The sequence below is a fragment of the Falco punctatus genome (genome assembly GCF_963210335.1).
Source record: "Falco punctatus genome assembly, chromosome: Z".
NCBI classification, from domain to species: domain Eukaryota; kingdom Metazoa; phylum Chordata; class Aves; order Falconiformes; family Falconidae; genus Falco; species Falco punctatus.
The window spans coordinates 48122569-48137907 of record NC_137586.1 but is presented as its reverse complement, the minus strand read 5'-3'; the positions used below and the strand labels follow the sequence as shown (position 1 = coordinate 48137907).

General features: G+C 42.2%; 2 protein-coding genes across 5 annotated transcripts in view; one reads left to right on the top strand and one right to left on the bottom strand.

Annotated features, from left to right (window-relative positions):
* SHC3 (SHC adaptor protein 3) overlaps positions 1-15339 on the top strand; it is a 112185-nt gene that overhangs the window by 3573 nt on the left and 93273 nt on the right. For 2 of the 4 annotated variants that reach the window (XM_080373036.1, XM_080373037.1), the window contains exon 1: positions 43-3960. The exons of 1 other annotated variant lie outside the window; for it this stretch is intronic. The gene's annotated coding sequence lies outside the window, so the exon portion shown is untranslated. Of the gene's footprint in view, positions 1-42; positions 3961-15339 lie in introns of those variants that run through there. One more of the 4 variants, XM_080373038.1, reaches the window with a different exon arrangement.
* Positions 3947-11083, bottom strand: LOC308056799 (peroxiredoxin-4-like; the record flags this gene model as incomplete). The annotated part of the gene is given in 3 exon segments (XM_080372639.1): positions 3947-10413; positions 10416-10472; positions 11033-11083. Coding segments are annotated over 3 exon segments (564 nt in total). The 3' UTR covers positions 3947-9957.

Genomic DNA, 15339 nt, shown 5'->3' with positions numbered 1-15339 from the left:
GCGCCGCCACGCCCGCCGAACCGCCGCGTGACTCGAACGCTTGCTGTTCCACCAATCCCTGGAACGCGCCGGCGGGGTATTACGTAAGGGAGTGACGGTTGGGAGGTAGGCGGGTGGGGGCGCGCGCGCAGCGGCGGCGCGGGGCGCGTGAGGCGCAGGGCCGCGGTGATTGGCTGACCGCCGCCGGGGCCGGGCGGTTCCAGCAGTTTCCAGACTGTACGCGAAGGGGCGGGGGCGGGTGAGGGGGTTGTGGCTGTGAGGCGGCCGTGCAGGGTCCGTATCGTACCTGTGTCGTACCCTTGTCGCGATCGGCTTGGCGCAGCCCTGGCGGCGCGAACGGCTGCAGTCCGGGCTGTCAAGGGAATTGCTGGTGTCGGGCAGCGGACGAGAGCCTCTTCCAGCCTCTCCGTAAAGCCTCCCGTTTAAATTAAATGTGTGCTGTTCCCTGGTGCCACTTCTGTATGGCATACCCTGGGTGCGGGTGCGTTTTGTGAACGCATGGTGTGCTGGACTATGGGTACTTCACAAACATGGCTGCTCCCTTAGACTTGCAAGGCCGCAGCATCTGTAGTGTAGTACTTTATGTGCTGTTTTGCTGAGTGCAGACAGAAAATGAACAGGGTGCAGGGGTGTTGACAGCTGTGTGGGGTGTGCAGACGGGATTTACAAACATTCTTGCCCAGCAAAACAGTAAATAAACTGCAGTGTTAAAACACAAGTAGCAGCTTGCAAGGATGTGATAAAGAGTCACTGCAGGTCCTTGGGGTATGGATCTGCTAGCATGAATTTTTTTCAGTAAATAAATACTGAATTCTGTGCTTACCTAAACTCCAGCAGTATTTCTTGAGTGTAGTCCTGTGAGATTGACATATACTTCATAGAAATGTTGACAGGTGATGTGGTCATTGTTTTTCCCTTCACATACTGTGCCTCCCTGTTACCGAAATCTCGGAACGAAGAACTTACCAACACCAATGTGATGCAGGCAAGCAGACACTTCTTTATTAACAGCTGGGTGCGAGAGTGAGTCCTCTCACGATCAACACACACCAAGCTTCAAAATCATACACCATATATAGAACTTTTTACTACATATTCATTAAATATTCATGCATAATCATAATACTTACTGAAAATCATTAACATACCCTCCTCCCAAATCCGATTCTGCACAGTAAAGGTTAAAAAAGTCTAGAAATGGGTCTGGGGTACGATTTGGGTAGGTGGTATATGAGTCATTGGTCGCGATCTTCCCCTGCCGGAATTACCTGTTACTAAAGTTCACGGTTTCTTGGCAGGTAACTGTAAGTTGTTCCAGTCGACTCTCCCCAGTTCCCATTAATTCTACATTCTGACATTTCAATGCATTCTCCCAGTCTACCTGTAAATACTGTATCCAATTATCTTAAATTATCTTGAATCTTAAGTCTGTTGTCTAATTATTCCTACTAGGTGATCCTGACCTATTCTTCTGGCCTTGGTGCAGGGCTGTATAGAGGATTTCATAGCAGCTTTTGTTGTGCAACTACTAGTTTCATTAAAATATATTTCTTATTCCTCTATATTTCTATTAAAATGATTTTATAAAATCAAATGAAGTTAATTAATTCCAACTTATTAGCAGATCTGTAACATCCCTACCTGTGGTATGCTGCTGTCTCCTCTCTTTGTTGGGCCTCTGTAGTAAAAGAGGACCAGTTTAATTAGCTTTTGTAGTACGAATAGAAATAATGGGTATTTTCTGTGATCGTGTAGTGCATCTGTCCAAGAACTTCTGATGGGGAAAACAAAAAATTGAACTCTTGAGCGGCACAAGGGCTGACACACATGTGGTAGGGATCACTGGTTTTAGCAGCATCATTTTTACTGGTACCACAGCCTGATAAATGCTAAAGTTTAAAACAGTCTCATGCCTTATAGCCATTAAAAGGCATGCTTTTTCTCTGTGTCTTAGGGCATGTTGACCCAGGTCATTTATGGGCAAAATGAAGTCATTATTTTTTGTGCTGATGTAGTTAATTGTGTGAAATTCCTTTCATTAAAGATCCTCAGCAGGAACATAAATTCCAGTATGACTGTATGAGCCACCTGCAAGTTTTCTAAGGTGCTGGTTGGATTATTCAAAACAGAATATAAGTTGGTATTTTTCAGCTTGGTTCCAGCCAGCACAACTTAATTTTTTTAATACTTAAGGCAGGCAGAGAGTACACAGTAATTTCTGTTATGAATGGTGTTGTGTAATAATGGAAAAGAACATCAGACCACCGAAGGGGTTCAGCTGGGCAGAAGATGTTTCATCTGTGTGCTTTCTTTATAACCCTTCAGCTTACCTGATACACATAGAACATGAGAGAAAATTGACCTTTATGGAAGCCTACGTATAAGCCTCCTTTAAGTTCACCCAGAAATGAAAGCCTAGAGTTTCTTTAAAGCAACTGTTCCTTCTATTGCAAATACTCATACCAAGTCATAATTTTGAAGAGGATTAAAAGGATTCTTAGGCAGATACACATCTGGTTTTGTTCTAGATCCCTCAAATTATTCTGAAAATCCTTGTTCCTGAGGACTGAACAGCTCTATATTTCAGGGAACTGGAAGAGCTAACAAAACTAACATACTGGCTTTATTAATCCAGGGTTAGGAGATCTTATTTAGTACCAAAGTGACATTTTAGCTTCTTTCATCAATTTTTTTCCCTGACAAGACTTAAAAACGTTGGTGAATGGTAAATGATGCCACAGTACCAGGAATTTGTTAAGTTCCACTATAAATTTGGTATCTCTTTCCTAAAATAAAAACTTTAATGTTAGGGATATAATTTGTAAAATTACTGAAATAAAGTAATAAGCTTGCTAAATGGTTAAGCTTGTTGAATGATTAAGCTTGATAATAATTTCCAGGCACATGAATGACAAGAAAAGCATCAGGAGAAGCCAGGATGGATTCACCAAGGCAAAGTCATACTTGACCAACTTGCTAAACTTCTGTGATGAGATGGCCTGACAGAGCCAGAGGGAAGGCAGTGGTTACTGTCTACCTAGACTTCACTACAGCTTTTAACACTATCTCCCCTAATATTTTCATAGAGAAACTATTGATGTATGGGCTGAATGTGCAGGCAGTGAGGTGCAGATCACATGAACCTGGAAGGAGTGGCTGATACACCAGAGGGTTGTGCCACCAGGTTGATGGGCTGCAGAAGAGGGCTGAGAGGAACCTCTTGAAGGTGAACAGGGGAAATGAGAAGTCCTGCACCTGGGGAGGCACAACACCAGGCACCAGTACATGCTGGGAGCCACCCAGCTGGAGATCAGTTTTGCAGAAAAGGACCTGGGAGTCCTTCTGGACACCAAGTTGAGCATGAGCTAACAATGTGCCTTTGCAGCAAAGAAGGCTAATACTATCTTGGGGTGCGTTAGGATGAATGTTGCCAGCAGCTTGAGGGAGGTTGTGGATAACTGGCTAGCTGAAAAGGGTCACATAGACATAGTCCAGCTGGCTGGACAAAAATGCACATCGCTCTCAGCTTATCTGAAGTAAAGCAAAATACACTGTCCTTGGCTGTTCTTGTTACACAATAACAGCAAGATCGCGGTGGGAAAAGAATGTTGCAGGGGGAACAGATAACTACAGAAGAGAAACAAGGGGCGGGCTTGGTATTTAGGCAACTAACCACAATAATGAGCTTAACTTTTGTAATATGTATGAGCTAATTATAAGAAGACATAAAAGGTGACTGTAAGGGACAATAAACGAAGTCTGCTGATCACTCATATTGAGTGACTGTGTCTTCCCTCCGTCGCAACCGGAGGTGACCCCTCCATTCAGCACAGGTGAGGCCACTGCTGGAGTACTGTGCCCTGTTCTGGGTTTCCTAGGACAAGGCAGAGATGGAGCTACTGGAGAGTCCAATGAAAGGCCAGAAAGAGGATGAAAGGACTGGAGTATCTCTCGTGTGAGGTGAGACAGAGAGCTGTGACTGTTCAGCTTAGAGGAGGCTTAGGGGGTACCTTATCAATGTGTATAGAAACCTGAAGGCAGGGTGCAAAGAAGAAAAACCCAGGCTTTTACCAGTGGTGTCCAGTAACAGGACCAGAGGCAATGGGCACAAACTGAAATCCTTTTTTTACTGTTAGGGTGGTGGGACACTGGCAGAGGTTGCCCAGGGAGCTGCTAAAGTCTCCATCTTTGGAGATCTTCCAAAGCCACTTAGAAATAGACCTGGGCAACAGGGCCTAGGTGGCCCTGCTTGAGCAGGAATGTCAGACCAGATGATTTCCAGAGGTCCCTTCTAACCTCAGCCATGATGTGTGATAGTCTGTGAAAAGGGGCTCTTTCAGCATTTTCTTCAGAATATTGTTATACACAAAGACTGTGACTGTCACACTGGAAAGTAGGGAATAAACTGCTCTGTATCCAGTGTGCAAAGAACAAAAATTCGTAAACTTTGTCAAGGCAGCTTTCTGCTAGACTTTAGGAAACATTTCTTACCAGTACCTAATATAATAATCCAGAACATTTTAGAAAACAATACACCTTGCAGGCATGTTTTAGGTCCAACTGATCCTGTCTCTGATCAGTGATTTCTTTGAGGCCTGTTTCTGTGGTTGTCAGTTATGCCTTCCCATTGTAACTTTTGCCAGTATTGACATGTAGAACAAAAATAATGCTTTTTTCCAGTGCTCTAGAATGACTTTTTAATGTTAATTGTAATACATTTTCATATTCAAAGTTAGTTTCTGGAATTAGGTTTATTAGGTGGTGGTGGATCCAGATCTGGACTCTGAAGCTTCTGAACCAGGTCAGAAGGGAATGAAACCATAAATACTTGTATTTGTTAAAGATAAAAGCTGCTAACTAGCTCTTAAAGTACACTTGTGCCTCAACATATTGAAGGCACATACTGAAGCATATATCAAAGAAGCTTGCCATAGTACAGACTGAAAAGAGTTCTACATAACTTCAAGGGTTATAGGTCTGTTCTGAGAAGTGTGAGCTGCTCAGCTGGAAAGGATGCTTCTGCTCAAAGCCCTGTCCAGTTAGCTCTTGATGCTGAAACACAAGGTGAAATAGCAGAATCGTAAAGAGAATATTATTGAGCTGCTCTCTCTGTCTTCTGTAGCTGTTATGCAGGCACGAGTAATTTTGAGCAGCAATAATCTGCGTTCTGTGTGAGAACAGCATGACTATAGCCAGCATAGAGCCTCTTCAGGACTAAAGATGGGCTATGAATTTTTTTTATTATTATTTCATTTAACTAGATAGGAGCAGATTTAAATCCTCTGTGTAACCTGTTCCTTGTGACCAAGGCCATCCACAGAGTTATGTGGGCTATAATTAATAAAAATCTGTTATGATGAAGGGCCCCTGTGCACCTTTCTATTGTATATACAGAATTCAGGATGTAAGTTATGGTGGATAAAAATATTTTCCATGCTTTTTGAAAGAAGGAAAAGATGCCAAGTTCCCCATCTGTGGTGCATAGCAATTTCTGATTATAAATCTCTACAGCTTTTTCTGTTCAGTTCTATGAGGTATTTGAAAAATTTAAGTTACTTTTGCTGTGGTTCGGTTTTAAACATGGCCTTCTAAAACACTGATGTTGGATACTTGAATGTATTTTCCTGAGTAGAACAGCATGTTCACATTCAAGGATCCTTTTGTACTGTCTTCATGAGTCAGAATCATATACACAGTTAATAATTTGGGAATAATTTGAGTGTGAATCACATTTGTAATATATATTGATGAACTGTTATTTGTGCTTTTATCTTTTCCTATGGAAGCAAGGCTTAAACAGTTGTACTCCCCATTGGTTTTTATCCTCAATTAGCTTTTGAACCTATTGGTTGGTTTGGTCAAACTTAATATAAGTGTTGATAAATAAATTATTGGAGGTTTCATGATAATAGGTGTCCAGATAAAGTAGAAGCACTCTAATGGGGGGTGACATTACAGTTAAACTCACCTTACTAGGCAAAGAACCTACATGTGAAAAAAGACTTCATATAAATGCCTCAGTGATAAATACCTTTCAGCCTTTGGTGCACGTGCCTTCTGAGACAGTAAAGCCAATCATTCACAAACTATGAGTCAGTAGAAAATCAGTCTCACTTAGTTCTGATATTCAGTAAACTAACTTTTTATTTGACTGCAATTTTATTTTCTGGCTTTATATGGTATTTGCCTAGTATTTCACAACGCCAGTAATCCTCAAAGCACTGATCCTACAGACTTATTCAGGCCACTCATATGTGTTATATTAACAATATTTGTCTTTGCAGACTTGATATTCAAAATTATTTACCTCATTTTAGATACTTAAATTTGGATTTCTTGCCTTACTTAATTTGAAAAACATTTTTATAAGCATAGAGTTGTTCATGTGCTAATTAACTTCCCCTTAATTAATGAAAGTTGAATATTTTTGGTTTGGTTTTTGGTTCTCACAAAAACGTGAACCAGGCCTTGGAGACACCAAAGAATAATACTGTGTTTTGATGGTTTAGCTGTCTGTAAATAAGCTAGAGTTGAAAATAATCTAGCTGAATTACTGAGGATTTCCATCTGAGAGAGGATAAATTGACTTGAGAAATAGAGCCAGTTATGATACACGTGCCTCCCAGTATCTGTGCTTGTTCAAGAACTGCATTTTAAAGGCATTCCTGAATAAATTACTCCCAAGTCATAGAAGAGGCCAGCTTGCAAGGTGGGTGTAGAGATACAGAACGTCTGCAATCCATCCAGATCCTTGCAGAGCTTGGAAACTAGTGTCGATCTGTGTCATTTCATTGAGGTTTAACTCTCTCTGTCTTTCTATGGATTTTCTTCTGAAAGGAATGATCAGAACCTCATCTAAAGACTACAACTTGGATCTGAAAAGGAGCCACACTCAAGTGTTCCCATGTTAAAATCAATAATGCTGAATTTAGCAGATCATGATTTCCATAGCAACCAATGCTAATATAACAAGTTCAGGACAGTAGCGTATAGTGACTGGAGAATCAAGCACAAAAAGATGCTGTCAAATGAGGCACAGTCCTGCTCAGATTTTTCCTGTAGGCTGTGCAACATGGCAGTACCTCAAGGTGGACGAATGGCAAAAAAATCTGTAGTGGAATCTCAGAGTTCTTCAGTTACTGAATTTTTTTGACACAGTGGTTAAATAATTTGAGTAAAAATTTTGTTTAAACTTAAAACAAATGTCAGTGCTAGACCTGAGAAAAGGTCCTTATAGCCAAATGTAGCTCTGCAGATTTCTATAATGGATGCCTTCCATAATGGAGTAGTTTAAAAGTCAGAGAAGTATGTCCCCATATTTTTCTAGACTCTATGGGGTTGCTAATGAGGGATTTTTTTTTGCAAATAACAAGCCCAAGTGGATTTTTGTTTCAGTATTTTTCCAGTCATTTTTGGGCCAAACATTCTGTCTCCACAGTATCTTTTTGCAAGGAGTTCCATGGATGAACAAGTTCCTTTATGAGAACAAGACTCTTTTGTTCACGTTAAATCGGCCACAGCTGGGTTTTGTGTTGGAAGAGCCTGTGAATGCTTTATTAATTAGCCCAGATGTTTGTGGTTTCCAGAGGTAGGGTTTATATGCTATAGGATTAGAGGCTAGGATTTTAAATATGAGCCCGAAGCACAGACTTCTTTTTTTCTTCTGTTGCAGCACAAACAAGTTAGCAAGCTGCAACACCAGTCAGGTTCTACTGTCCATGCTGTTTCTCCTTCCTCCAGAGGCCAGGCCACACTGCTCCTCCTCCATCAGACCACCTCTCCCACACTCCTCAGGGCTATTTAGCCACTTTGCAGGAGTGAGCTACAGCTGCACATCATCCATGTCAATCAACCCACTGCCTCTGAGGCAAGGCCACAGCTGCATGTTATCAGTGTTAATCAACCCACTGCCTTCATTCCTCTACAATTCCCCCTTTTTGTTTTTAACCAAAAAGGCCATGTCTATCATCCATTGTAGGGCCCTTGGCAGGATATGTGGAAAGGCTGTTCAGGTTGAGTGAAGAAGGCACAAAACTGTGTCGGATTCAGGCCTCACATCACGGTCACCCAGATGTTGTGACTCCCCTCTCAAGGGGTCTGTGGAACAGCCGGCATCTGATGTTCTCTTGTCAGTTCTAGATCTAAAACAGGCTTAACACCTAGCAGGAAGCCACCGTGGACCTGCATCTGTGGAGACACAAGCGTACCCTTGTCCCCAGGTAATTATATCCCATGGGCCTGTCCACTTTCGCGTTTGTAGGTCTCACATTAGGACCTTTGCTCAAATAGGAGGATCTCCTACCTGCAAAGACAAGATATGTGAGATAATCACAGTACACTCTTCCCCGGCCGGCACAGTCAAATAATTCAATGTATACGCAGCTTTCCATAGATGAGCATGCGGAGTCTCAGAACCCATTCCCCCTATTTGGTTTTCAGGAAGTAGCTTTAAAGTATGATGAACACTTTTCACAATGGCTTGGCCAGTCAGGGAATGCAGGATGCCAGTAACGTGTTCCACCCACCAAGAGGCAAGGAACTTGGCCACGCGTGCAGATGAATATGCTGGTCCATCATCTGTCTTGAGACGTTTTGGAACCCCCAGAGCAGCCCAAGCCTGTTGAAGATATGAAATGGCGCCCAGAGCCTTCTCCCCAGTACGGGCCGATGCCCACACAACTTTTGATGGAGACATGAACATACTGTAAATGACCAAAAGAAGGCACATGTGCTGTGTCAGTTTGCCACAGAACCAAGGATTAACCCCTCACAGAAATGTCAGTCCAGGACCCAATCGCTGACACCCTGGACAAGCAGCAATGATGGATTTTGCATCCGCAGAAGATATTTTAAATTGATGGACCAATTCCTGAGCCCCCAATGAAAAAACTGATGAGACATGAGGGTCTGTCATATCAGATCCAACACTGCAAGAGTTCAAGCAGGAGCTGCAAGAGCATCAGCCTGGGCATTTCCTTCACAGACGAATCGTGGCAATCCAATGTGACTGCGGAAGTGCAGAATGTAATATCTACATTGGCTCACTATTACCCATAAAGTTTTTAATAAGAAAACAGTTGTTCTGAATGTACCTCCTTAAGCAGCACATGGTCAATGTGTCACGCAACATCTGTAACATAAGCAGAGTCTGTAACAACGTTTACAGCACATCGAGAAAACATTTTAAAGGCAACAATGACAGCACTAAGTTCAACCAATTGTGGTGATCCCTGTGTCAAGTGTATCAATTCCTGCCATTGTTTCCCATCATACCAAGTGACCACTGCCTTTCCTGATTTCCCAGAACCATCCATAAAGACTGCAGGGCCTTGCACTGGGCTATCTGCCTCCAGCGGCTTTTGAAGTATTTGTAAGTCTGAATAATTGTAACAATTTATGACTGGGAAGATGATAGGATATTTGTCCCTTAAATCCTTCCAGAGCTACCTGAAATGGTAAATTGTTTGCCAAACACCAGCTTATGTCTTGTAAAGAGCACACAAGTAATGGCAGTCTAACTTTCACAGTAGCACTCTATACTCTTGACGTGAAGCATGCTCATGTCACTTGTCATAGATCCTCAATGAATGACACAGAAGGATGGCCTGCTTCTCAATTATTTTAGTATGCCAAAAAGTACTGAAATATTTGTGCTGATTCTTCATGGCCTCATATTTTGTACAGATTTATGCTTGTGACAGATGGTGTATGTAATGCCTTACTTCTGACTAAGGGACACTTTATGCCCTGCATTCTCATGGATGCGAAGCAAAATGTGAATTAGCATTCTAGAAACAACTTATGGATGTACCGGGACCACAAAATCTTGTAGCAGGGCAATAAAACCACTTTATTCGTTGCATGAGGCTAGTCCCTAATGCTATTGAGTACCTTTCTTCCAAAAAACTACAAATACAGCTTTCAGTCTAAATAAAATAATCTTTAACATGAAAGTATTTAAGACGGCACCTTCTCCACATTTGTCTTGTATGCTTGTACTAAACTAAGCGTTTTATCCACTGATCTCCCAACAGGAAGGTCATCCATTGTTACCTGCTGAAGGATTCTCTTATTGTCAACAAAGAAAAGGCCTCTAAGTGTATGCCCTTGATCTTCCAGATATACTCTGTAATCCTTTGAAATGTGGTGTATCAAATCCAAAAGAAGTGGAATCCTTATAAGTCCGAGTCCTTCTTGTTTTTGAGACGTATTAATCAAGTCAAGAGGATAGAAGAGGATGACAAGATGTTTTCCTTCATAGTCTATTAACTTCAGCTCTTTAAACTCTCCGTTAATGTCTGCTGTTCTTTCCCAGTAAGGTGCTGTCTTGGAGATTTTGGCCTGGCTGAAGTGAAGCAAGTGGTTGGAGATAGGGACGCGAGCCACATCGCCAGGGTAGACCTGCCCCACCCCCCAGTGTAGTAATGGCATTGCTTGTCTTCCCACTGCCGCGCTGTGCGCAGTTCCTTTGCCTCGTCTGCCAGCACTCATTCCATTGGCCCCGCAATCCCATGGGATGATAGTTAGCGATGGCAACATATAAACTTATTGGAGTTTCTAAGTCTACATGGTGTACCCTTTTCTGTTGCAGGCCATCAGCCAGCTTCTCTAGGGCTAAGGTGGCTTCTTTGGTTAGTGATTGGGGAGACATTAAATCAGTGTCACCCTTCAACAGATCGAAGAGTGGTTTCAATTGGTCTGTTTTAAGGCCCAAGTATGGCCTTACCCAGTTTATGGTCCCTAGTAATTTTTGCAAGTCATTTAGGGTTCTGACTTTTACTGGGAGCTGGATAGACTGTGGCTCAAGCGTTTCATCTAGGTCTTTAACTCCCAGTATTTCCACGGGGCTTGTTGTTGAATCTTTTCTGGTGCTATACACAGCCCAAAGGTGGCCAACAACTGCTGCAAGACAGGATACACTTGTTGAAGTTCAGCCTTATTTGCAGCTGATACAGGAATATCATTCATATAATGATAGCAATACACTTGTGGAAACTGTTCCTGTACAGGTGACAATGCCTTTGCTACATACCATTGGCATGTAGGAGGACTGTTTTTCATACCCTGCAGCAACACCGTCCATTGGTATCGCTTACAAGGAGTCATATTGTTTCTGCTAGGTATGGAAAAAGCAGATTTACATTTATCAGCTTCATGTAAAGGAATAGTGAAAAAACAATCTTTTAAATCAATTACCAAAATGTCCCAGTTTTGTGTGATCATGGTTGGGGAAGGCATGCCCGATTGCAGGGCTCCCATTCCCTCCATCACATCATTTACTTTCCTTAAATCTTGTAACAGGTGCCATTTGCCTGATTTCTTTTTTTATTGCAAACACAGGTGTATTCCAAAGACTACGGGAAGGTTCCAGGTGACCTTATGCTAGTTGTTCTTCTACTAATTGCTGGAGGGCTACACATTTTCCCTCAGGAAGGGGCCACTGTTCCACCCAAACAGGGGTATCTGTCATCCAAGCCAAAGGCAGAGTAGGTCTTTGTACGCCCTCCATCACAGTGGCCCGTATTAAAAATATTTCTGGGTACCAATGATGACTCCCCATTGTCCCAAAACATCCTGTCCCCACAGATTCAGAGGGACATCAAGCATGCAGGGACAGATTGTTGCTGTCTGGCCCTCAGTGTTTCGAACTTGCACCAAATACCAACTTTGGACACTGTGTCACACCACCCACTCCCACCAATATGGAACCTGCCAAACAGACAGGCCAAGAGCAAGGCCAGATGTGCACAGATATAATAGTTACATCTGCTCCCGTGTCAGTCATTCCAGTCACCTGTATGTATTGCAGAAGGGGTCCCTTTGGCAAAGGTGATTTTACAGGTTAGAGTTGGTCAAGTATTTTGTATGCTCCGGGTCCAGAAAATTTGTGGTGTTCCTGTTGAACTAAACCTTTATTTGCCCTGGACTTTGTCATGGGCATAATTAACTTGCATCCAGAAAGGAATTAATTGTGCAGTCAGGCTACCTTCAGGAATTGACTTGGGGGAGGGGGTCCACACCATTGCTTGAATCTGACCCATATAATCTGTATCAATGACTCCTGGTAAAGCAAACCAACCTTGTAAAGTTACACTAGAAAGTCCAAGCAACAGCGCACTCAATTTATTGCTGATGGGTCCCATGGCATTCAGTGGGACCTTATGTATTTATCATCCTCTATTGTGATGGCGGTTGCTGTGGTAACATCCAATCCAGCACTCCATGAAGTCTGGGCTGACAGTTGGCTGCATAAGCCTGGAGTTGTTCTGGAGGATTCATCTGTATCATCATGTGGTTCCTCCCTGCATTCCTCCCCCCATTTCCCTGCTTTCTGTTGCCACCTGCAAGTAACTGTCCTTGAGTGTTAAATTTAGGTCTACAGTATTTTGCAAAATGCCCTGGTTTTTTGTCCAAAATGCAAAAAGCCATCAGCCCTTCCCAGCCTCGATATCTTTGGACAATCCTTCTTTAGGTGACCTTCTTGCCCACATATGTAACAGCAGCAGACGACCCTGACTGCACCAGAAAAGGTCTTTGCCAGGTGCTCCATTTGGAAAGCAGTGGTTCTAACCTTCCCACATACATCCATTAATTCTATTAAAGCGGGATTATGATTCGCCATGCCTGCAGTCACCTTTCTGCAATCCTCATTTGCATTGTCCTTAGCTAATTGGAGTAACAATGGTTCCTTAGCTGCCCCGTTCTGTATTTGCTTGTCTAAGGTGTCTCTCAACCTATCCAGGAATGACACATACCCCTCATTTGGACCTTATTTTACTGTGGTCCATGATTGTTGTGGAGCGCCATGATCTGGGACCTGCAATAAAGCTTGGAGAGCTAAACTTTTTCCCTGCCGCAGAACTAAAGGATGTAAACAAGCTTGTAACTGTGGAGAATTAACCAGAGCCTCCCCCATAAATTGTGGAATCCCTGCCCCAAAACATGGGTCATCCTGGGGGTATTCTAAATTCAGCAATGATTGTTCATTCACCAGGCACCTCCAATTTGACTCAAACATTAACATTCGCATAGGGGTCAATATAATTTGCGCAACCATACAGCAATCATGAGCAGTAAGCTCTGCTATGAAAAGACTACGTAAGAATGATTGAGCATAGGGTGAGCCTATTCCATACTGTATACAGGTTGATCTTAAGTCTTACCAGCCCCCAGTTGAAAGGTTCCCAGTCAGTGGGAGCACTACCATCCCTATGAAGCACTGGGCATGCTAACACCCCACCCCCCATGGTGGTTGTGGCATTGATATCCCCTTCCACAAGTGCTCAAAAAGTAATTTTCCAGCATTTTGCCGTGTCTGAACACTAGAGACATTTTTCAGCATAACTAGCACATCATTTACTTTGCACCATCCTAGCAAAGTTATTATTACCTTCTTGTTATATTTTATGCTTCTTTTTTCAAATATATCTAAGCATTTTTTTAACATAGAATTTTCTTCTTCTGTACCCATATCAATTAGTCCCCAACTACATCAGGCACCAAAACTTGCCATTTCAGTTAAGATGGACAACAAATATTACAGTATACCCATATTGATTAGTTGTCAACAGCTCACCTCTCACAGTGTTATGGGTCACAGGCTCTCCCACTTGCCTCAGCTATGTTGGGCACCGGTTGTTGTAGCCTGAGTCCAACTCAGTCAGCCTCACACAGGGCACCAATTGTCACAGCACAAGCAACCTGCAACAAGGCTTTTACCATCAGTCATGTTCTATTGCCCATACTGCCTCTCCTTCCTCCAGAAGCCAGACCACACTACTACTCCTCCTCCATTCAGCCTCCTCTTCCCACACTCCTCAGGGCTATTTAGCCACTTTGCAGGAGTGAGCTACAGCTGCACATCATCCATGTCAATCAACCCACTGCCTCTGAGGCAAGGCCACAGCTGCATGTTATCAGTGTTAATCAACCCACTGCCTTCATTCCTGTACATTTCTCTCTTCCCCTTAGGTAAATATTCCTGATTGTATTTCTGTGAAGTTACTCAGATGTTGAAGATGAATCACTTGTAAATTTTGTACATACACAGGAAGGAAAGCAAATGTATGTGAGCTGCAAATACATGTGTTTACAACTATTTTAGACCCCTTCAATAGGTTCCTGCAGAATCTTGTTTATTTAAAGTAGTAGAAGATGACTGAATTCAAATGAAATTGAATGGGATCTGAGTAAACCACATATATACAAATAGCTTTGCCTATGATTGTTGTAACAATATGAAGTTTAAAATAGCCATGAGAGGGCTCATTGATTTATTGTTAAATGGCAAGCTGGTCTTTGAAAGCAGTATTTGCAGTTCTTGGCTAAGGTGGTATTAATTGGTGCACTAACCATTTGAAGAGGACTGGATGCAGAATTTTTGCACAGAATGGGCAGAAAGCACTTACATTTTCATCTCAAAGAATAACACTTTTGTGATTAATACCTGTGTCATGGTATGGGAACATTTACAAAGGTTTGGAAGGTAGGAGGATCTAAATGTCATAGAATAACATACAGGACAAGTTCACATTCCCTTACCATAAAAATCTAAAAAGTTGTCCTGTCAGCCAGCAGGGTTTCCTCATTTCGAGAAGCCACCCACACATCTGACAGATTTTCCCTTCCCTCCTGTGTTCTGCGGGTGACACCGAAGCCTCAGCAATGAGTCAGGCCCAGGGTTGTCTTTTTGAACTACTTGGTAGAGCTGGGATCAAATGCAACATATTTAATTGGTGTCAGTTTCTCCTGGCATTTTGCATCAAGGCTTTCTTTTATGGCAGTTAAACAGAATTTAGTTTTCAAGAACTTTTGGAACAATAAATTCTACTTATATATTCTAATCTTCTTGTATTTTCCTCAGGTTTTTTCCTTTGTCCTTGTTTTTTCTATAATCTCTTTTTGATATGTAGATTACCATCCTATCCTGGATACAATAAATGCAGCCAAACAGTTTATATTCAGTATTGCCATCTTGCTTGAGTACACAGCACTATTGACCACTCTTCTGTGGGATAAACATGCTGAAGAAAATACACTGCTCCTGTAGTGATTTTTCCTATCCTGTATGGGGTTTTATCATTTTCTCTGTTCCTGTGAGGATGTATTGTCCCAGAACATCACTAAGTCTGTTATCTTACTTCATGGAAAGTCACTTGATTTGTTGTTCTCCAGTGGTCATTTTCATTTCTGCTTATTTCCAAATATTTCTTTTGCACTGAATAGTGTTTGAATTCTTTCCCATGATTCTGAATCGTGCATTTTGCAAGCTAATTATGTCTTTTTTTTATCCCTGCTTACATGTTTTGACTTTCAGTGTTCCCAGTGACTCCATTCTTT